This window comes from Mercenaria mercenaria, chromosome 7, assembly GCF_021730395.1.
Source record: "Mercenaria mercenaria strain notata chromosome 7, MADL_Memer_1, whole genome shotgun sequence".
Lineage (NCBI taxonomy): Eukaryota > Metazoa > Mollusca > Bivalvia > Venerida > Veneridae > Mercenaria > Mercenaria mercenaria.
In genome coordinates this window covers 19,438,506-19,462,578 of record NC_069367.1, presented here as the reverse complement: position 1 = coordinate 19,462,578, position 24,073 = coordinate 19,438,506, and the positions used below count along the sequence as shown (strand labels likewise).

Genomic DNA, 24,073 nt, shown 5'->3' with positions numbered 1-24,073 from the left:
ATCCAGAGCTCCAGATAAGCTTTTGGTGCAATTGGGTATTTACCCATCACTTTTTGTCTGAATTGGGTATTGGAAATATGAATTGGGTAAAAAAATTATCAGTACCCAGCCTTTTCAGAAGTAATTGGGTATTTGCTAAAACTAATTGGGTATTTCACAAATCTCACACAATCAGTTACTTTTTTCTTGTGACTTACACTGTGCACTGGATGAAACATGCTTCATACAGTATATATCATTAATCAGGTTTAACTAACTACATAGAAGAACTTTAATGTTTAATACAAAAATGTATTTAAAATTGGCATGAAATGTGATTATATGTAGAACAGTATCATTGACTACTACCTTTAAAAAAATAAAAGTGATAATCAGCATCTTGCAATCATAACACTGTACTGTTATAAATTTTATAATGTTCCAGCAAATTTAAGACAGTAAAATTTAGACACAATGGTTTTTAGCTCACCTGTCACAAAGTGACAAGGTGAGCTTTTGTGATCGCGCGGTGTCCGTCATCCGTCGTCCGTCCGTGCGTGCGTCCGTCCGTAAACTTTTGCTTGTGACCACTCTAGAGGTCACATTTTTCATGGGATCTTTATGAAAATTGGTCAGAATGTTTACCTTGATGATATCTAGGTCAAGTTCGAAACTGGATCACTTGCCTTCAAAAACTAGGTCAGTAGGTCTAAAAATAGAAAAAGCTTGTGACCTCTCTAGAGGCCATATATTTCACAAGATCTTCATGAAAATTGGTCAGAATGTTCACCTTGATGATATCTAGGTCAAGTTTGAAACTGGGTCACGTGCCTTCAAAAACTAGGTCAGTAGGTCTAAAAATAGAAAAACCTTGTGACCTCTCTGAAGGCCATATTTTTCATGGGATCTGCATGAAAGTTGGTCTGAATGTTCATCTTGATGATATCTAGGTCAAGTTCGAAACTGGGTCACGTGCGGTCAAAAACTAGGTCAGTAGGTCTAAAAATAGAAAAACCTTGTGACCTCTCTAGAGGCCATATATTTCATGAGATCTTCATGAAAATTGGTCAGAATGTTCTTCTTGATGATATCTAGGTCAAGTTCAAAAATGGGTCACGTGCCATCAAAAACTAGGTCAGTAGGTCAAATAATAGAAAAACCTTGTAACCTCTCTAGAGGCCATATTTTTAATGGAATCTGTATGAAAGTTGGTCTGAATGTTCATCTTGATGATATCTAGGTCAAGTTCGAAAGTGGGTCACGTGCCTTCAAAAACTAGGTCAGTAGGTCAAATAATAGAAAAACCTTGTGACCTCTCTAAAGGCCATATTTTTCATGGGATCTGTATAAAAATTGGTCTGAATGTTCATCTTGATGATATCTAGGTCAAGTTCGAAACAGGGTCATGTGTGGTCAAAAACTAGGTCAATAGGTCTAAAAATAGAAAAACCTTGTGACCTCTCTAGAGGCCATACTTGTGAATGGATCTCCATAAAAATTGGTCAGAATGTTCACCTTGATGATATCTAGGTCAAGTTTGAAACTGGGTCACGTGCCTTAAAAAACTAGGTCAGTAGGTCAAATAATAAAAAAAACCTTGTGACCTCTCTAGAGGCCATACTTTTCATGGGATCTGTATGAAAGTTAGTCTGAATGTTCATCTTGATGATATCTAGGTCAAATTTGAAACTGGGTCAACTGCGGTCAAAAACTAGGTCAGTAGGTCTAAAATTATTAAAATCTTTTGACCTCTCTAGAGGCCATATTTTTCAATGGATCTTCATGAAAATTGATCTGAATTTTCACCTTATGATATCTACGTAAAGTTCAAAACAGGGTCACGTATCTTCGAAAACTAGGTCAATAAGTCAAATAATAGAAAAACCTTGTGACCTCTCTTAGAGACTATATTTTTCAATGGATCTTCATGAAAATTGGTCAGAATTTTTATCTTGATGATATCTAGGTCAAGTTCAAAACTGGGTCACATGAGCTCTAAAACTAGGTCACTATGTCAAATAATAGAAAAAACGATGTCATACTCAATACTGGGTCATGTGGGAAGAGGTGAGCGATTCAGGACCATCATGGTCCTCTTCTTTACTAAGTCATACTGCAGCCATAAATTTGGACTGCTGCTACACACAGTAATGTTCAATGATTTTTAAGACAGTTTTTGTTTTTTCACTCTTGGTTTGTATTCAGTGAATAGTCTGCCCTTCCTTCTTTTTTTCCTTTTCATCCAGTGAGTAATAGCTGGCTTTGCATCAAATGTAGATATTGGAGGTCCCAACATACAGATTAGCATTAAAGTATTCGGCTTCTCAGATTTAAGGGATGCTCTTAGTTTATTTTTTAACCTGTTCTGTGTGCTGAAACTGCGCTCACATTCAACACTTGTTAATTGAAAACACATAGCTATTTCTGCCAGTTTTGCACAATTAGGCATGATATCATGGTGGACAAGCATTACTCTTTTACATATTTTCATAGTGTTCTGGTTTGCATATGTTCCTCTCATCATACCCTGCAACCTTATCCTTTCATCTTTTATCTTATCAGGATCCAGTAAGGGCTGAACAACTTTAACTTCTTCTTCAGTACCTTCTAGTAAATTTCCACTGACAAGCTTTACATTTTTCTCATAGCCATAAAAAGAAGCTAAATGTTCAACTGCCTGATTGCATTCATCTTGACTACTCATATTGATTATGGCTGGCTCAAACACTTTGCTAAAATCATCTAATATCTCACCGTCTCTCTTTTTCAGCCTTTCCTTCATATTTTTCCTGATGTTTTTTACATAATCTTTTCTGACGTTTTCAAACTCACTTTTCATGTTAGCATGGGAAGTTAGCTTTTCTTCACCGAAGAAAACACCATCATCCTTCTCTTGTATTTCTGCCTTCATTTCTGTTAAACATGTTCCATCTTCTGTTTCTAATGTCCCAAGTTTAGCTAATGTTCCTTCAATTAATGGTACAACCTCACTAAACAACAGGTTTTTCTTTTGCAGTGTACTACTTAGAACAGCTAATTCATTGTGAACATCAAGCACAAAAGCAATGAGTAATGCAACTTTATATGAACAAAAATACTTGTATAAACCCTTTGCTACTGGATTTTTGTCTGCAGCAAATTTTGACAATGTAGCAAGGACAGACCCATAAGATTCATATACAGCAGAAACAGCATTTCTTAACCCAAGCCATCTGATTGAATAAGGCTCTTTAATTGAAATATCTGGCTCCTCCAATAAATTCTGAACTTTTTTAAGTGTGTGTGTTCTAACACTTGAGGCACTTATAAAGTGATATAAAGCATTAAACTTGTCTCTAAATTTTTTAAGATACTCATTTTTTTTCATTGAATCTGTGCATGCCAAATTCAGCCTGTGTGCTAGACAGTGTGTCTGAATGATATATGGGCTATATTTACTTTGCATCTGTACACCAACTCCCATTTTTTGCCAACCATTACAGCTGCACCATCTGTTGCCAAGGAAGTACACTTTGATAAGTCAAGACCAAGTTTATCACATTCATACACAACAGCATTGACTACAGTATGAGCACAACCATCATCAAGTGGTACATTACATAACATGCGAGTCTGAGGCTGTCCTGCTTTTATATACCTAACACAAACACTAAGTCGCTTTTCAACAGTCACATCTGTACTCTCATCCAACATCAATGCAAATACATTAGATTCTTTTATTTCATTCACTAACTTACTGGTTAAGGTACGGGATATGCTTTCCTGCATGTCAGTTACAGTATCCCAGCTTAGATTTGTGTATTTAACATCAATGCCATTAATTTTCTCTAACTCTAACAAACCATTTACAGTTTCAGATGAAAGTTCAGACTTGGCAGCAAAATATACTGTATTAAACACAATTCTGTCTTCTTGATTAATAACAACTTCATCTTCACTTTCATCATTAGATACCATTTCAGTTATGTTCTCATTTTCCAGGTTAAGACATACATTTTTATGTTCAGCACTGTCATTATGTCTAGTTATATTTGACATCTGTATACTAGGTGTGCCATCAAAAGCCCAGACACTCGACAGCTTCATTTTGGTCTTCATTGAGCAACATGATTCACACTTCAGTTTCATTGGTGTACCATCATCACCTTCCAAAACCTATTGAAATAAAAAATAAAACTTTTTAATTTAATTGACAATGTTAATGCACTAACATACAGAAAAAAGCATGCACAATTTCCTTAGCCCATGTTCTTTGTTCTGTATTGCCAATTTTATAAATCTTTGCAATAATATATAAATAATAATAAATAACACATAACTGGCAGACTGGTCGAGTATGACATGACATGTTACCCACTCATTTCTGGATAATATTTTGCATTTTCTACAGACTACACATCTCAAAATTGTTTTTCTTCATGCCTGTACTGTAAGCAATGTAAACATTGTTTATTTTAATTTATAGTTCTGATTATGTGTACCTTTAACCAAGGATATTTTCTGCACCAGTCATTCAGTGTTTTTTGTGTGACTTTCGTCCCATCGTGCTTTTTTTCAATTTTTATGCAGTCAGTAACCAACTCGTTGACAATGTCCCGAACAATATGTTCGCCGAAACATTCACTCTCATGTAAGATCTCCTCAAGTATAGGTGAAATTATATCGTCTAATACAGATAGCTTTCTGTGTTTAGCAGTAAAATATCCCTCGATTTTGTTTTTTTGTTCAGCCACAACGGTTTTTCTGCGACCTCTTTTGCTAGAAGTTGCCATTTTTACACAATTTCAAAGTGTCCGAGTAACACCGATTAGCCGATTGAATGGTCCTGTAATTTTTCCGATAAACAGCGACCTGTGCCGCGGTAACGTATAACCAGTCTGTTCTCCAGCGTTAAAATCTCGTACCCGTTCTGTAATACGGAAAATACGATACGCAAGCGACTTTTTATGAATTGGGTATTCGGAATTTTAATTGCGTATTGGTACGCACACTAAATAAGTTCAATTGGGTTTTCTGCAACTTTAATTGCGTAAATACGCAAATACGCAGCTTATCTGGAGCTCTGATTATCTATCATTAACATACACCTGAAAAAGTTACCTGTAACCAGGTGAAAGTTCAATCTACTGAGATGAATAAAGTTCCTGTTTCAGTCTATTAATTCTAGACCTGTGACATATAGCTTCAAAGCTTACATTTTACATTAGAAAGTTTGATGTTCTTACCTGATATCCCTCTAAAAACATTTTAGAGTTTCAAGTTAGCTTTATTCCATTTGCCTCCAACAACATGAACAAAGAACTTCCTGTTTACATTCAAATTTTTGTATTCATGAGCGATTTTCTTCGGTACAATATAGTTACTGAAACGAATACTAGATTGTTCTTAAAATATCTATGTATACAGTTCATGGGAGAATTTATCCATTTATTTGCTCACAGAATTTGCAAAGATCACAGAAAAAAAAACAGGCAGAAATATTGGGATTATTTTTTGGGGTACAGGTGTAAAACGGCTTCAGAAGCCTGTATTTTCATTGGTCGTTATCTTGATCAGAATGTCCAGGTGTTATCAGCTATCTCTGTGTGTTAACACATCAGTATACATTGAACAGCAGTATATAAATGACTGTAAAAGCTAGATAATTAATCATTGCCAGTCATCAAAGGAATAGATTTATTCAGTTATGATGATGTAACATTATAAGCATTATTTCATTAACAATTTGTTGGACTCATGACGTGACTTTTAATGCCTATTATCTGATGCTGTTGTTTGAGGTGTTCAATAACCAAGAAATAAATAGCTTATATAATGGGACATAATTTTATTTATTTTCAATGATATATCTTGTTACATCAATTAATAAAATGATAGAATTCCAATTTACATCTTTTTATTATACAAAATGAAAACATTGACTTGAATTTTAATTTGTTAGATTGCTTGTTTCATTTCAATTAATTTGGATACCTATATGACCATTAAACTAAGAAAAGTAATTACAGTTGGAATTAAAACTTGCTTGTGAAATAATTGCAAAAGTGTGGACTTTCCCTTTTTGAAAGAATTTATAAGCTAAAACTAAAGTCCAAGTTATTCCAATATTTTCCAAATGCTAGAAACTCAGAACACAAAAGTCCAAGGATTTCCAAAGACATTGAAATCTGATTTGAGGGAGCAAAATATAAGTCCAAAGTAATCCATAGTTTTCTGCTTTGGAAAACATTGGATTTGTTTGGATTATTTTTTCAAAGTTTTCCATAGTATTCCAAAAGTATAATCCAAACAAATCGTAAGATTTTCAATGAATTCTTTGCTGCAATTTAAATTAAAAAATCTAACTAGGAAAACTTTGCATTATCTTAAGAAATCTAAGGAATTCTTTGGAATGAGGAAAACATTGGATTTTTTTTTGCAGGGGTAATGTTTACATTTATTTCCTTACAAATGGCATTCTTATTTAAAGGGGGACAAGGGGGACAACTCATTTAGAATATTTTAAGTATCCAACTCTGTGGGACAGAACAGTAAAACATGTATTGGACAGATAAGTTGTGTGTCAGTATGCTGTTCATTTACTAAAAAAATCTGTTGTTTTTGTGATATACTGCTAAACCTTATACTGCAGTGGAGAAAATTAGGTGCCTTCCAGTAGGGGACTGTGTATTGTATGGCAATACTTCATTCACTTGTTCATATCTATTACATGACTTATTTCAGTCTACAAGTTGATTAAGAGATTTTGACCCTTTTTACCTCACATAAAATTAAATGCTGATCTAAATTAAGGAAATTTAGTAAGAAAATCCTTTCTATATGCCCGTCTGAAAGATGGAACGTTTTTTTGGAATGCCCTGGCAAACTTGCTGACGGCATCCGCAGACTTTGTCCGGAGCATTTCTTCTTCATGCATGGAGAGATTTTGATGTAACTTTGCACAAATATTCACAATCAAGCGCAAGGTCAGGTACAAGAATGACAACTTAACAAGCTCTTGACAGGCATATTTTGTGACTATGGCACCCTTGTTATTTTCTTAATAAATCATCCCAATTCATTTTATGCATGCAAAGGTCAGATACAAGAATGACGTTGTCTGGAGCATTTTTATACGCCCGTTTGAAAAACGGGACGTATTATGGGAACGCCCCTGGCGGGCAGATGGGCGGGCGGGCGGCGTCCACAGACCTTGTCCGGAGCATATCTTCTACATGCATGGAGGGATTTTGATGAAACTTAGCACAGTTGTTCACCATCATGAGACGGAGTGTCATGCGCAAGAACCAGGTCCCTAGGTCTAAGGTCAAGGTCACACTTAGAGGTCAAAGGTCAAATTCAAGTATGACTTTGTCCGGAGCATATCTTCTTCATGCATAGAGGGATTTTGATGAAAGTTGGCACAATTGTTTATCATCATGAGACGGAGTGTCATGCGCAAGAACCAGGTCCTTAGGTCTAAGGTCAAGGTCACACTTAGAGGTCAAAGGATACAAGAATGAAAACTTTATCCGGAGCATATCTTCTTCATGCATAGAGGGATTTTGATGAAAGTTGGCACAATTGTTCATCATCATTAGACGGAGTGTCATGCGCAAGAACCAGGTCCCTAGGTCTAAGGTCAAGGTCACACTTAGAGGTCAAAGGATACAAGAATGAAAACTTTGTCCGGAGCATTTCTTCTTCATGCATGGAGGGATTTTGATATAACTTGGCACAAATGTTCACCACCACAAGACTGAGTGTCATGCGCAAGAACCAGGTCCCTAGGTCTAAGGTCAAGGTCACACTTAGAGGCCAAAGGTCAGATACAAGAAAGACTGTCCGAAGCATTTCTTCTTCATGCATAGAGGGATTTTGATGTAACTTGGCACAATTATACACCATCATGAGACGAAGTGTCATGCGCAGTTCCCTTCTTTAGAATTACTTCCCTTTGTTGTTACTATAAATAGCTTATATTGTAACTTTTTCATTACTAGTGGTAGGGAAACATCGAGACCACTTTTCTGTAGTACAACATGCATGCTACATCCAATTATGAGGTGTATTTTGACCAATCTCTACCTGGTAAGGATTTTTGTGTGGACTTACAATTTTTTTTTTTTTTTTTTTTTTTTTTTAAGATTACCTTCCCTCAGTTGTTACTATAAATAACTTATATAGTAACTTTTTTATAATTGACCGTAGGGAAAAAACAAGACCACTTTTCTGTGGTACAACATAGATGTTACTTTCAAATTTTAGGTGTATTTTAAGATATCTCTACCTGGTAAGAGTTTTTTTGTGGACTTAGAAAAACAAAAGACTTACAATGATTACTAAACAACCACAAAATTATAATTCCATTTGGAAATACAGGTGCTAGAGTAAAGAAATTTGCTGTGACGGGCGTATATTGTGACATTCTGGCACTCTTGTTTCTTCATGCATAGAGGGATTTTGATGTAACTTGGCACAAATGTTTTCCATCATGATACGGAGTGTCAAGCACAAGAACCAGTTATCTAGGTCTAAGGTCAAGGTCACACTTAGAGGTCAAAGGTCATATTCAAGAATGACTGTCCGGAGCATTTCTTCTTCATGCATGGAGGGATTTTGATGTAACATGGCACAATTGTTCACCATCATAAGACGAAGTGTCGTGTTCAAGAACCAGGTCACTAGGTCTAAGGTCAAGGTCACACTTAAGAGGTCAAAGGTCAGATACAAGAATGACAACTTTGTTCAGAGCATTTTTTCTTCATGCAGGGAGGGATTTTGATGTAATTTTGCACAATTGTTCACCATCATAAGACAAAGTGTCATGTGCAAGAACCATGACCCTAGGTCTAAGGTCAAAGTCACAGGGTCAAAGGTCATATACAAGAATGAGAAAAAGCTCTTGACGGGCATATTTTGTGACTGTGGCATCCTTGTTATCAGCTCACCTTAGCACAAAGTGCTCAAGGTGAGCTTTTGTGGTCACCCTGTATCCGTCGTCCGTCATCAACAATTTGACTGTTAACACTCTACAGGTCACAATTTTCGCCTAATCTTAATGAAACTTGGTCAGAATGTTACTCTAAATAAAGTCTTGAACAGTTTGATATTTGGTCATCTGGGGTCAAAAAGTAGGTCATTGGGTCAAATCAAAGGAAAAGCTTGTTAACAACCTGGAGGCCACATTTATGACTGTATCTTCATAAAACTTTTTAGAATGTTAATCTTGATGATCTTTAGGTCAATTTTGAATCTTGGTCATGTAAGGTCAAAAACTAGGTCACCAGGTCAAATCAAAGGAAAAGCTAGTTGACACTCTAGAGGCCACATTTATGACCATATCCAATCTGACTGAAGTACAGCTCCAATTAATGCTACGCACATAGGATCTGAAGACGTGCTATTGACATGCTCGTTCTGACGACCCTTACGGTAGCCAATCAGAGCCTACTTACAACATTTTGTAAGTGAAAGTAGAAGTTTAAAAAATCTATATTTAGCCTGGGTTTTTAGCTCACCAGTCACAAAGTGACAAGGTGAGCTTTTGTGATTGCCAGCGTCCGTGCGTCTGTAAACTTTCGCTTGTGACCACTCTAGAGGTCACATTTTTCATGGGATCTTTATGAAAATTGGTCAGAATGTTCATCTTGATAATATCTAGGTCAAGTTTGAAACTGGGTCACGTGCGGTCCAAAACTAGGTCAGTAGGTCTAAAAATAGAAAAACATTGTGACCTCTCTAGAGGCCATATTTTTCAATGGATCTTCATGAAAATTGGTCAGAATGTTTACCTTGATGATATCTAGATCAAGTTTGAAACTGGGTTACGTGCGATCAAAAACTAGGTCAGTAGGTCAAATAATAGAAAAACCTTGTGACCTCTCTAGAGGCCATATTTTTCATGGGATCTGTATGAAAGTTGGTCTGAATATTCATCTTGATTATATCTAGATCAAGTTTGAAACTGGGTCATGTGCATCAAAAACTAGGTCAGTAGGTCTAAAAATAGAAAAACCTTTTGACCTCTCTAGAGGCCATATTTGTCAATGGATCTTCATGAAAATTGGTCGGAATGTTCACCTTGATGATAGCTAGGTCAAGTTTGAAACTGGGTCACGTCAAAGAAGTATAAAATACACAGAACGGCAACTGGCTGTAATCTCGTGTGATCTCATGTCAGAGCGTGAATCGGCGTTATCTTAGTAAAAACAAACATCGAGCATAGAGTTACAATTTGTACCTTTAAAACTACATTTAAAATACATCTTAGCTTCTAAAACAACATTAGTTTAATGTGAAATAGTCTTAAGACACAAAGTACACGTTTCTTACTATCAAAAAAAGCGTGGTCATACGGTGATAATTAATTTATCAATAAATAATTGCTTTCGCGTACAAAATGGCACGTGGAGAATGCTTCACTTCCGGTAAACGAAATCTCATTCAGTTGTCACAGGATGTTGGCGAGATTTGCTCTATATGCCTTTCAGGTTGCCGATCTATTTATTTTTATAGCTCTTTGGTCACGTGCGGTCAAAAACTAGGTCAGTAGGTCTAAAAATAGAAAAACCTTGTGACCTCTTTCGAGGCCATACTTTTCATGAGATCTTCATGAAAATTGGTGAGAATGTTCACCTTGATGATATCTAGGTCAAGTTCAAAACTGGGTCAAGTGCCTTCAAAAACTAGGTCATTAGGTCAAATAATAGACAAACCTTGTGACCCCTCTAGAGGCCATATTTTTCAATGGATCTTCATGGAAATTGATCAGAATTGTTATCTTGATGATATCTAGGTCAAGTTCAAAACTGGGTCACATGAGCTCAAATACTAGGTCACTATGTCAAATAATAGAAAAAACAACGTCATACTTAAAACTTGGTCATGTGGGGACAGGTGAGCAATTCAGGACCATGATGGTCCTCTTGTTCATATTTACAATTCTTATGGCGACCACATCGCGACTATGCCTTCGTGTTTTGAGAGAAATCATATGTCATGGTACGGACTTGGTCATGTAAGGTGTCGGACTGCCAGTAAGCTCAGTCGGTAGGGCACTTGCCCTCTAAGCGGGAGGTCCTGGGTTCGAGCCCCGGACTGACTGCACATTTTTCTCACCCTTTGACATTCGACGCTATTTTGATGGTTAAGCCAAATGCTTGTTGAAAAAAGTCATCTGATTGGTTCAAATAAAAATAGATTTGCGAAAATAAAATAGCAATATCAGAAATCCAAAATATACAGAAGACGAATGTAAATGGGTCATTCTCAGATCTTCGTTTAGAAGATTGAGTACTTGAGTCAGATTGTGACCATATCTTAATGAAACTTTTTAAAGAATGTTAACATTGATAATCTTTAGGTCAAGTTTAAATCTGGGTCGGGTGGGGTTAAAAACTAGGTCACCAGGTTAAATCAAAGGAAAAGCTACTTAACACTCTAGAGGCCACATTTATAACCATTTCTTGCATACCAGACGGGGATTTCCGGTATTTTTACCGGTGCTGGAAAACTCCATCTTACACCCCGGGGTGTAAGATGACTCTCGTGCTGTAAATGACGTATTACGAACTACATATATGTAGAAGATTTATGTAGTAATTGATATTTTATTTAAAAAACGGAATAAAAATTCAGTACCTTGACTGTTCCTATTAGTTCTTGATAGTATATTTCTCGATTCAAATCACGTTATTTTATCAAAAATTCATAACGTTACGCTGCAACTGATAAAACAAAACCGGAACTAAACATTGTTATTTGTTTTGAAACGTCATGACGTCTTTCCTCTTTACGGACGTTGGTTTCCCGCGCTTTGTTTAAATACACTGCTATAAGAAATAGTTCTAAAAGGAAAGCCGTTCGATTGATTTTATTTTTATTATTATTTCTTGAAATCGGTATGCAAGAAAAAGAATCAATCACTGGTCGCGGGTAAAGATGGGAATATCCGGCACTCGGGTAACAGTTTAGGCGGTAACTCGGCTGGAAGCCTCGTTACCGCCTAAACAGTTACCCTCGTGCCGGATATTCCCATCTTTACCCGCGACCAGTGAAAGATTCTTATAATCTTAATGAAACTTTTTCAAAATGTTAACCTTGATGATCTTTAGGCCAAGTTTGAATCTGGGTCATGTAGGGTCAAAACTAAGTCACTAGGTCAAAATAAAGGAAAAGCTAGTTAACACTGTAGAGGCCACATTCATGATCACATCTAATAATGAATATTAATCTTGGTGATCTTTAGGTCAAGTTTAAATCTAGGTCATGTGGGGTCAAAAACTAGGTCACCAGGTCAAATCAAAGGAAAAGATTGCTAACACTCTAGAGGCCACATTTATGGCAATATCTCTATGAAACTTGGTCAGACTTTAAATCTTGATGATCTTTAGGCTAAGATTAAATCTTGGTCAGGTGGGGTCAAAAACTAGGTCACCAGGTCAAAAAATCAAAGGAAACTTATTAACACTTTAGAGGCCACATTTATGACGGTATCTTCATGAATCTTGGTCAGAATATTAATCTTGATGATCTTTTGGTCAAGTTCAAATCTAGGTCAGGTGGGGTTAAAAACTAGGTCACCAAGTCAAATCAAAGGAAAAGCTAGTTATGGTCAGAATGTTAATCTTTAGGATCTTTAGGTAAAGTTTCAATCTGAGTCCGGTGGGGTCAAAAACTAGGTCACAAGGTCAAATCAAAGGAAAAGATTGCTAACACTCTAGAGGTCACATTTATAGCAATATCTCTATGAAACTTGGTCAGACTTTAAATCTTGATGATCTTTAGGCTAAGATCAAATCTTGGTCAGGTGGGGTCAAAAACTAGGTCACCAGGTCAAAAAATCAAAGGAAACTTATTAACACTTTAGAGGCCACATTTATGACGGTATCTTCATGAATCTTGGTCAGAATATTAATCTTGATGATCTTTAGGTCAAGTTCAAATCTAGGTCAGGTGGGGTTAAAAACTAGGTCACCAAGTCAGATCAGAGGAAAAGCTAGTTATGGTCAGAATGTTAATCTTTAGGATCTCTAGGTAAAGTTTTAATCTGAGTCCGGTGGAGTCAAAAACTAGGTCACCAGGTCAAATCAAAGGAAAGCTTGTTAACACTCTAGAGGTCACAATTTTGGCCCAATCTTCATGAAACTTGGTCAGAATCTTACCCTCATTAAAATCATGGAAAAATTGGATAATGGGTCATCTGAGGTCAAAAACTAGGTCATCAAGTCAAATCAAAGGAAAAGCTTGTTAGCACTCTAGAGGTCACATTTATGACTGTATCTTCATGAATCTTGAACAGAATGTTAATCTTGATGATCTTTAGATCAAGTTTGAATCTGGGTCATGTGGAGTCAAAAACTAGGTCACTAGGTCAAATCAAAGGAAAAGCTAGTTAACACTCTAGAGGCCACATTTATAACCATATCTTAATGAAACTTGGTCAGAATGTTACCCTCAATAAAATCTTGGACAATAGGTCATCTGAGGTCAAAAACTAGGTCACCAGGTCAAATCAAAGAAAAAGTCTTGTTAACACTCTAGAGGCCATTTATTGCAGTATCTCTATGAAACTTTATCAGAATAATTGTCTCGATGACCTCTAGGTCAGGTTCGAATCTGGATCATGTGGGATTAAAAACTAGGTCACCAGGTCAAAAAATCAAAGGAAAAACTTGTTAACATTCTAGAGGTCACATTTATGACTGTATCTTCATGAATATTGGTCAGAATGTTAATCTTGATGATCTTTAGGTCAAGTTTGAATCTGGGTCATGTGGGGTCAAAAACTGGGTCACCAGGTCAAATCAAAGGAAAAGCTAGTTTACTCTCTAGAGGCCACATTGATGACCTTATCTTAATGAGACTCGATCAGAATGTTAATCCTAATGATCTAAAGATCAAGTTCCAATCTGGGTCAGGTGGGGTAAAAAACTAAGTCACCAGGTCAAATCAAAGCTAAAGCTTGTTCACAATCTAGAGGCCACATTGATGATTTTTAGGTCAGATGAGCAATACAGGGCCTTCAGAGCCCTCTTGTTTTCTTAATAAATCATCCAAATTAATTTCATGCATGCATTATTTCCTGCATTCATAGTCAATATTTTTGTCAGTTGTCAACATTTATTTACCCTGCAACTTTTTTTGATGGGTATGGGGTGTGAGTTGGAGGCACACTTGACTGTCCATACTGATGTCCATGTTCGAAAACAAAATCAGAATGAGACTAACAAACCATAACATTAATTGTGTCTGTCGTGCATTTGTCTGTCTGTCCGTTGTCAACAATGGGCGATATCGGTCAGTTAATTTCCCTCACAAAACATGTGTGCGTATAGGTGGCGCTACATGTGAATAGGTCCTAGAAAAGTTTGTATACACTATTTATATCGTTATCCAGTCGCTGTTACTTAAAATATAAGTAGATTTGGAAAGTATCCGACAATGTCATCAAGGTTTAGCTGTTTATCACTTGAACAAAATTTTGATCTAAAATAATTGATATTCTTTGCTTTGAAAAATATAAAAATATGAGAATAGCTGTAAGGACTGTTTTGAAGTGCATATTCTATGTGTCAGTTTATTTATGGACTGTGTGATTGTTATATTTGATAATTGTGACAATAAATGCTTTTATTTAGCTTTTACAATTATTTTTCAATATTAAAATTTCCATCAACCCAGTTAATTATTGCAGCTGTTTTCTCATATATTTTATGAACATATCACCCATGAGGCATAAATGATCTCTACTGACAAATTTACATATCTCATGTTAACTTTAATTCCATGGTGCTGCCTCTTTAATTTCCATTCAATTCAAATTCACAGCAACTTGGTCATTGATTCAATTTCACATATTTGGCGGGCCTAAATCATCGCCTCTTGAGATAACAACCCAACAATTAGTTGAAATGTTTTTAATCAACAAAAACACTGACATGTTTATTTAATAACTATAGAAGACAAAGTAGAAATATAAAAAGAATGTCAAAATATGAATCTTTACATTTAATAAAATCTACCGGGTGATTTTTAATTCACAGACCACAAATTTGGAGATTTTTTTTTTTGTTGTGGTCTGTGAATTAAAAAATCCCCTGGTAGATTTTATTAAATGTAAAGACTTTTTTCACAGACAACAAATTTGGAGAGACCCGCCCGTTAAGCTCAGCAGGTAGAGCGTCGGTCTACGGATTGCGGGGTCGCGAGTTCGATCCTCGGGCAGGGCGTATGTTCTCCGTGACTATTTGATAAACGATATTGTGTCTGAAATCATTAATCCTCCACCTCTGATTCATGTGGGGAAGTTGGCAGTTACTTGCGGAGAACAGGTTTGTACTGGTACAGAATCCAGGAACACTGGTTAGGTTAACTGCCCGCCGTTACATGACTGAAATACTGTCGAAAAACAGCGTTAAACCCAAAACAAACACAAATTTGGAGAACTTTGGAAATAATGAAAAAAGAAAAAGAAATGTGAGAACTATTAGACATTATGTCAAATCAGTACATTAAGAAATCATATTATACACATTACATTAACATCAGACTGTCCAGTATGTAACACCCGCGTGGAAGCAGGAAGTATTTAGTCTGCTTCAAGGACATATTCTAGAACCCCCTAGAGCTAACAGGACACATGGCATGCACATTTTTATGATAACAATCAGTATTCATCCAGTGGATAGGAAATTTTATGCAAACATAATATTGTCTGTTTGAAACAAAGCATCTTGACAGGGGTAAATTTAGCAAAATTTTCAACTAGCTGAATAAGCTAGCCCCACTTCGCTCACAAATTAAATGGAAATGTGACTCGCTTAAAATAAATGCTACAACAATATTTCAGTTATAAATTTTTGGCCAGAATTTTGAAATGAGGCTTTAAATTTCATGTTAAAACAGAAGAACCAGCTATCCAAATAGGCGATATTGATAAATTACAAGAGTCTGTCTTTTTAAATAATTTGATCACTTTTTCAACACTATGATAAAAGCCGAGAGTACACCGCATGATAGGACCTATTCGCCCGTATCGACACCTGTTAAATCATTATGGAAGATAACTCGCCGAATGCTGCTATTCTGTTTAAACGACATCTTTTCCAAAACCACTGGATGGATTTTGATGAAAGTTGGTGTGGATGTTCCTAGGTCCACATCATCATGGTCCTGTACTAAAGTTGTTCAAACGGTTCGACTTGTTTGCACATAGGGGCCACCTAAAAATAGAAAAATCTTCAAACGACATCTCCTCCCTAACTGATGGTGAGATTTTGAAATAATTTCACACAAATGGTCCTTGTGTCACCCTCTACCAAGATTGTTCAAATTATATCGATTCAGCAAAAAACATGACCACCAGGGGACGTGGTAACTTTTCCCTATATGTATATAGTGGAAATTTAAACAAGAGCTGTCGGAGGACAGCAATGCTCGACTATTCAACAGCCTTGTCGATTGAATGAATAAGAAAGTCGAAAAAGGGGCATAATTTAGTAAAAAAAGCAAAATAGGGTTATGGAACCTGCATAGTGCTTATCAGCTCATGACAGTGGACAAGTGTATGAAGTTTCAATCCATTCCCGTAAGTGGGTACTGAGATACAAGCTTACATATAAGAATTTAACCAAAAACTCCTAAGTTGAAAAAGGGGCATCATTTTGTAAAATGTGAAGTTGAGTTATTGACCCTTTGCACTGCATGTCATATCATGACAGTGAATAAGTGTGTGAAGTTTCAATCCTTTCCCATTAGTGGATACTCAGATACCAGCTTACATACAAAAACTTAACCAAAAATTTCTATGTTGAAAAAGGGGCATAATTTTGTAAAAAAGCAAAATAGAGTTATGGGACCTACTTTGTGCATGTCAGATCATGACAGTGAACAAGTGTGTGAAGTTTCAATCCATTCCCACAAGTGGTTACTGAGATACCAGCTTACATACAAAACTTAACCAAAAATTTCTAAGTCGAAAAAGGGGCATAATTTTGTAAAAAAGCAAAATAGAGTTATGGAACCTGTGCAGTGTAAGTCAGTTTATCACAGTGAACAAGTGTGTGAAGTTTCAATCCATTCCCACAAGTGGTTACTGAGATACCAGCTTACATACAAAACATTAACCAAAAATTTCTAAGTCGAAAAAGGGGCATAATTTTGTAAAAAAGCAAAAAAGAGTTATGGAACCTGTGCAATGTAAGTCAGTTTATCACAGTGAATAAGTGTGTGAAGTTTCAATCCATTCCCACAAGTGGTTGCTGAGATACCAGCTTACATACAAAAACTTAACCAAATCGGGAAGCGGACGCGGACGCCGACGCATGGGCGAGTCCAATAGCTCTACTATTCTATGAATAGTCGAGCTAAAAATCTTCTTGTGTGAAACTGCTGGCCTGATTTTAAAATAATTTTACACAAATGGTCATTGTGTGACCCAGGCCTATACCAAAATTGTTCAAATTATTTTGATTCTTCAAAAAACATGGTTGGCAGGGGACGGGGGTCACTTTTCCCTATGTAATCTATAGTAGAAACTTAGAAAATCTTCTAGTATAAAACTGTTTGCCCAATTTTAAAATAATTTCACACAACTTGTCCATGTGTGACCTTCTACAAATGCTGTTCAAATTGTTCTGATTCGTCAAAAAACATGGCTGCCAGAGGGTGTGGTCACTTTTCATCAACAATTCCTTTAAACAACATCTCCTCCAAAACTACTGAATGGATTTTGATTAAACTTTACACAAATGATCTCTGAATAGCCCTCTTTCAAAGCTGTTCAGATGGTTCCGCTCGCTGAACATATGGGTGTTTTTAGTTGAAAATAGGTTTTCAGCTATCAGACTTTAAAAATCTTTTTCTGAGACTAGAGCTTTGATATTTGGCATGTACATGGTATAAGGGTTTGACTCTCTACCATTATTGCCCAAATTATTGCTCTAAGGTCAAAAATGGCCACACCCCTGTGTGTGACATGTACTTATTATAGGCTTATATATAAGAAAGTCTGAAAACTTCTCTGAATCAATAATAGAACCTTGATATTTGGCCTAGGTTCAAAAATATGTGTGACATGTATACAATATAGTCTAACATAGAATAAACCTAAATATACACAAGTTGTAGAGGAACATGATTAATAAATGCTTTCCTGACTTGAAATCACTTGCCCCACATCGATGTGGGTTCGACCTCGGCGTGGTATTGAATTCTTCATGTCAGGAAGCCATCCAGCTGGCTTGCTGAAGGTTGGTGGTTCTACCCAGGTGCCTGAACATGATGAAATAATGCTTGGAGGGGCACCTGGGGTCTTCCTCCACCATCAAAGCTAGAAAGTATAACTCAACAAAAAAATGAGGGGAAAAAATGAATGCTTTCCAGTAACATTGTAACAAGGTTTAAAACCATTTTGCTATAGAATTAAAATACCACGCTTCAAGTAAAAAGTTCATGACACTGATCAGTCTCGAGAGGGCCAGCATAACAAGAACACAAAATGTAAGCATTTTCTGGTAAGTTACAGGTGAAATAAAAGATATAATAAAATGTTGCCTTATAATATTTTGCAGTTTCAAGAGCAAGGAGATACATGGAGAATTCCTGTCTTTCACTGATACTGATCCTTCGAAGATTTTCAAACACTGTTCAGCACGCTGGCTATCCCTTGAGAAATGTGCGAGACGGTTTCTTCAGCACTGCCCTGCCTTGAAGTCTTACTTGAACAGTCATGATGACAGTGAAATGTCTGGGAACAGGGTTCAAAGATGTGCTGCCAGACTCACTGATTCGTTGTTCAGCCTGAGTTACCACTTCCTTGAATTCATTATGGGTCCTCTGAATGAATTCAGTACCACCTTTCAGGTATGATACGTTTATAAAGCAGCCCGCCCGCTTAGCTCAGTAGGTAAGAGCGTTGGTCTACGGATCGCGGGGTCGCGAGTTCGATCCTCGGGCGGGGCGTATGTTCTCCGTGACTATTTGATAAACGACATTGTGTCTGAAATCATTAGTCCTCCACCTCTGATAATTCATGTGGGGAAGTTGGTAGTTACTTGCGGAGAACAGGTTTGTACTGGTACAGAACCCAGGAACACTGGTTAGGTTAACTGCCCGCCGTTACATGACTGAAATACTGTTGAAAAACGGCGTTAAACCCAAAACAAACAAAACAAACAAACGTTCATAAAGCAGTTACAGTCAGTGAGTGAGTGTAAAACTGAATTAACCTTAAGACCACTTGTAGCAAGTGTTTTGCCTTTGTGACCAGTGCAGTCCAAGACCAGCCTTCACATCTGTGCAGGCTGATCATGGTATGCACTGTTTGCTTTCAGTCAATAAATTTTCAGTAAACACCCCTTCAAATAATAAATGGCACTGCCCAAATTGTATCATAGACCAGTCCATTGTAGGAACTTAGAACTGGTAAAGATTAAGGAAACAAGTCATACATTTTGATGATGAAAGGATTACTAAATCATCAGTATAATAATAAACACAACTGAAGTACACAATTTCACCAATTTAACTACATGTACCTCTTAAACAGACTCGGCCAAACCAAGTTTGCTATTATGTTGCTTGGTTGTGTACTTTATTTCCAAAGGATCTTGACACTGAATTCATTATTGCTTATCTACATCAATTTGAACAAATTGTTTTAGCTCGACTATACAAAGTATATGGAGAACTATCCTACTCGACCTGGTGTCAGCGTCGGTGCCCTGCGTCTACACCTTTGTTAAAGTTTTGATGCACTTCCTCTTTATTAATTCCCACCACTCTTAATCCCCTGCCGCGAGTGGTAGGGGGTTATAGGATTGGTCTCCATCCGTCCATCTGTCCGTAACATTTCGTGTCCGCTCTGTGAATATTGTGTAGTTGAAAGAATTTTACTTACTATGAACATATTCTATGAACATATATTTTGCTACAATTTGTCCCCTGTGCACCTTCTTAGTAACATTATAAAGTATGTATGAATTTTACTATTCCATTTTACCATGCATGGAATTTTGTCATTTTTCTACTATGAATAAACAGTGCATGTACACTAAGTGATTTTAATGTGTTAGTTATGTTTAAAGTCACTAATTTTTCATTTTAAGCATTACATGCTGTTGAATTTTCATGATTTCATTGAGAAAATTTTCAGTTTTGTAGTTATTTTATGGAATAAACTAATCGTTTGATAGGACTTGTCTTAAGATGATCACCATTAGTCTTTTTATGAACAGAAAACTTATAATTAATGAATATTACACTGATTTTCAGTATGTGTCCCCTGTGCATCTGTAAAATAACTCAATTTTGAGTTGACAATTTTAGAAATTAAAATTACTGGACATTCTTGAAATTTGACATGTGGTTTATAAACATGCAAAATGCGAGAGAAAAATAGGTTTTATAAAAATATGTTAATTATTTTTCATTCAGCAACAACTTTTTTAAGTAAAATTTTATTTTCATGTCAGATTTGTGCAGAAAGGGTGATTTTAAAAACCAATGTCCACAAACATTTGATTGAAAAAGTTTCAAACCATACACGTACACCTATTACTTATCATATATGTTGAAAAAATTACTGTTATACATATTTCCTTGTCATAAAACACTGCAACATTTATCACCCGTCTTAATGGAAATTCACTGAACTTTCGAATTAAAGGCTGAAATATTTTCTGATTGGTATTTCTAAACACTTTCCCAAAGTTATTTTCTTGAAATTTGAAGTATGTGCTATCATAAAAAACAGGTGACGACCATAAGAAATAGGTTTGGATTTTCAACCCCTATGTCACACTTTTGCTTCATTATTTTGAAAACCACCCATTTCTGTGTAGATGTTAAAAATTTAGTCTTTTCTATGCTTTCTGGACCAAGAAGAATTTCAATACATTTCCTGAGTAAAGTCTCATCATCATCAGTCATTTTAAGCCTGACATTGTCTGGCATATAGCTTTTTGCTTTTCTGTAGTTGCCAGAACAAACCAAGCTGTATTTAGAACATGAGGTACCACAGTAACCTTTGAAACATAGTACTATTGCTGAAATTATATTAGGCATTTTGTGTTTTATTACTTTCAAATTGCTTTTGTACTTCTTATGTGCACTTGATAGCTCTGAAACACACCTAGATTTAATAGATAGAGCAAATCTGTTTTTTAGATTAGACTTCTGTTTACCACGGAACATTTTGTCACTAAATGGTGCCCGGTTAATTTGCCTTTTTAGAGAATTTGCTAGGTGCCTTACATCTTTCAAGTGCACAGTTTTAGTTCCTTGACCTTTGTCTATGTTGAGCGCAAATAACCAATCTGCGCTATTTACCAAACGCGCAGCGCATATAACAAATTTTTGTACGTTGGTTATATGCGCAACGATTTACCAATCGTTGCGCTGGATAAATTTAATCTGCGCGATTTACCGAATGCGCAGCGCAAATAACAAATGTAACTTTATATATCAGAAATTTGCATTCGTGTTTGATAAATCATATAGTTGGTCAATTTATTAATAAGTATAGATGTCAAATGCTGAATATCTTGGTACTTAAATTATGTGTCATAAATTTGTTTCTACATCAGTAAATTCACGGCAGTCGGTCACCAGGTTTCAATACCTCCGATCTTATACAAGATGCAATAAAACCCAAACATGCGTGAAGGTGTGATTTCCTCCAGCTTGCACACGTCGTTCTCTGGTATGTTTAAGGCTATTTTTATAATTTTCTACTTCACCCGAGCACACACTTAGCAAAATATCGTTTTTATTATATTGAAATATCTAGAAATTTCACAATAATATTCTTTTTACCAACGGGAGCATAATAATTCAACATGTCTAAGATAAAAGATGAAATAAAAAAGTCACAGAATTAAAAGAAAATTTTTACAGATCTTTTCTATATTATTATTATTATTTTATAGTATAAAATCGATTGAATAAAGAGTAGGCCTAATTTTCATCAAAACGTAAACGAAATTTTATATTTTGTAGCTGCACAAGATATGTGTTCGGTGCCCTGCGCTAAATGAAAATCTGGAAATTACTCTGATAATTTAAATATCTTTTATAAATCATATTATCTTTTTACTTAGATTTACGATTACAGACTAAAACTATAGTTTTTTTTACAAATCTAAATGGATCTATAATGTTACACGTACCTGTAACTGGCGTGGGAGGTCGGTCCTGCGCTAATAGCAAAGTTTGAAATTACACTGTATTTCAAATATATTTCATTCATAAAACATACTATTTATGTAACTTTTAAATGAATACTGTAAAAGAATGATTAGAAAAAGAGTGATTTCTGTCATAACGAGAACGAAATATTACATTTTTTATCCGCGCAAGATGTGTGTCTGCGCTAATAATAAATCTGGAAATTACTCTGATAACTTTAATATCTTTTATAAATCATATTAACTTTTACTTTGATTTACGATTACAGACTAAAACTATAGTTTTTTTACAATTCTTTATGGATCTATAATGTTACACTTGTAACTTGCGTGGGAGGTCGGTTCTGCGCTAATAGCAAAGTTTGAAATTACACAGTATTTCAAATATATTTCATTCATAAAACATACTATTTATGTAACTTTCAAATGAATACTGTAAAAAAAAAGTTAATGAAAAAGAGTGATTTCTGTCATAACGAGAACGAAATATTACATTTTTTATCTGCGCAAGATGTGTGTCTGCGCTAATTTTAAATCTGGAAATTACTCTGATAACTTGAATATCTTTTATAAATCATGTTAACTTTTACTTAGATTTACGATTACAGACTAAAACTATAGTTTTTTTCACAAATCTAAATCGATCTATAATGTTACACCTGTAACTTGCGTGGGAGGTCGGTCCTGCGCTAATAGCAAAGTTTGAAATTACACTGTATTTCAAATATATTTCATTCATAAAACATACTATTTATGTAACTTTAAAATGAATACTGTAAAAGAATGATTAGAAAAAGAGTGATTTCTGTCATAACAAGAACGAAATATTACATTTTTATCCGCGCAAGATGTGTGTCTGCGCTAATAATAAATCTGGAAATTACTCTGATAACCTGAATATCTTTTATAAATCATATTAACTTTTACTTTGATTTACGATTACAGACTAAAACTATAGTTTTTTTTACAATTCTTAATGGATCTATAATGTTACATCTGTAACTTGCGTGGGAGGTCGGTTTTGCGCTTATAGCAAAGTTTGAAATTACGCTGTATTTCAAATATATTTCATTCATAAAACATACTATTTATGTAACTTTCAAATGAATACTGTAAAAAATGATTAGAAAAAGAGTGATTTCTGTCATAACGAGAACGAAATATTACATTTTTTATCTGCGCAAGATGTGTGTCTGCGCTAATAATAAATCTGGAAATTACTCTGATAACTTGAATATCTTTTATAAATCATATTAACTTTTACTTTGATTTACGATTACAGACTAAAACTATAGTTTTTTACAAATCTAAATGGATTGATAATGTTACACCTGTAACTTGCGTGGGAGGTCGGTCCTGCGCTAATAGCAAAGTTTGAAATTACACTGTATTTCAAATATATTTCATTCATAAAACAACTATTTATGTAACTTTCAAATGAATACTGTAAAAAATGAATAGAAAAAGAGCGATTTCTGTCATAACGAGAACGAAATATTACATTTTTATCTGCGCAAGATGTGTGTCTGCGCTAATAATAAATCTGGAAATTACTCTGATAACCTGAATATCTTTTATAAATCATATTAACTTTTACTTTGATTTACGATTACAAACTTAAACTATAGTTTTTTCTAAATGGATCTATAATATTACACCTGTAACTTGCGTGGGAGGTCGGTCCTGCGCTAACAGCAAAGTTTGAAATTACACTGTATTTCAAATATATTTCATTCATAAAACATACTATTTATGTAACTTTCAAATGAATACTGTAAAAAAATGAATAGAAAAATAGTGATTTCTGTCATAACCGCGCGTGTTACAGAATTAAAATTACATTTGTCTTTGTAAAAGCTACAACTTTAGTCTGTAACCATAAAACAAAATTAAATTTAGCATGGTTTATGAAAGATATCCAAGTT

General features: G+C 35.4%; 1 protein-coding gene and 1 long non-coding RNA gene across 2 annotated transcripts in view; one reads left to right on the top strand and one right to left on the bottom strand.

Moving 5' to 3' along the window:
* The window catches only part of LOC123554797 (uncharacterized), an 83,022-nt gene that overhangs the window by 48,439 nt on the left and 10,510 nt on the right, over positions 1-24,073 (top strand). Inside the window, exon 2 of the long non-coding RNA XR_008371622.1 lies at positions 18,534-18,825. This is a non-coding gene — a long non-coding RNA (uncharacterized LOC123554797). The remainder of the gene's footprint in view (positions 1-18,533; positions 18,826-24,073) is intronic.
* On the bottom strand, positions 1,679-5,023 carry LOC123554795 (uncharacterized). The gene is made up of 2 exons (XM_045345147.2): positions 4,461-5,023; positions 1,679-4,134 (listed from the first exon to the last, which is right to left on the bottom strand). The coding sequence occupies exons 1-2, from the start codon at positions 4,749-4,751 to the stop codon at positions 3,379-3,381; spliced, it is 1,047 nt and encodes a 348-aa protein (XP_045201082.2). The 5' UTR covers positions 4,752-5,023; the 3' UTR covers positions 1,679-3,378.

Coding starts and splice junctions, on each gene's coding strand:
- LOC123554795 (XM_045345147.2), bottom strand. CDS start 4,751: ATGGCAACTTCTAGCAAAAGAGGTCGCAGAAAAACCGTTGTGGCTGAA. Junction 4,135..4,460: donor GAAAATATCCTTGGTTAAAG/GTACACATAATC, acceptor TTATTTCAATAG/GTTTTGGAAGGTGATGATGG.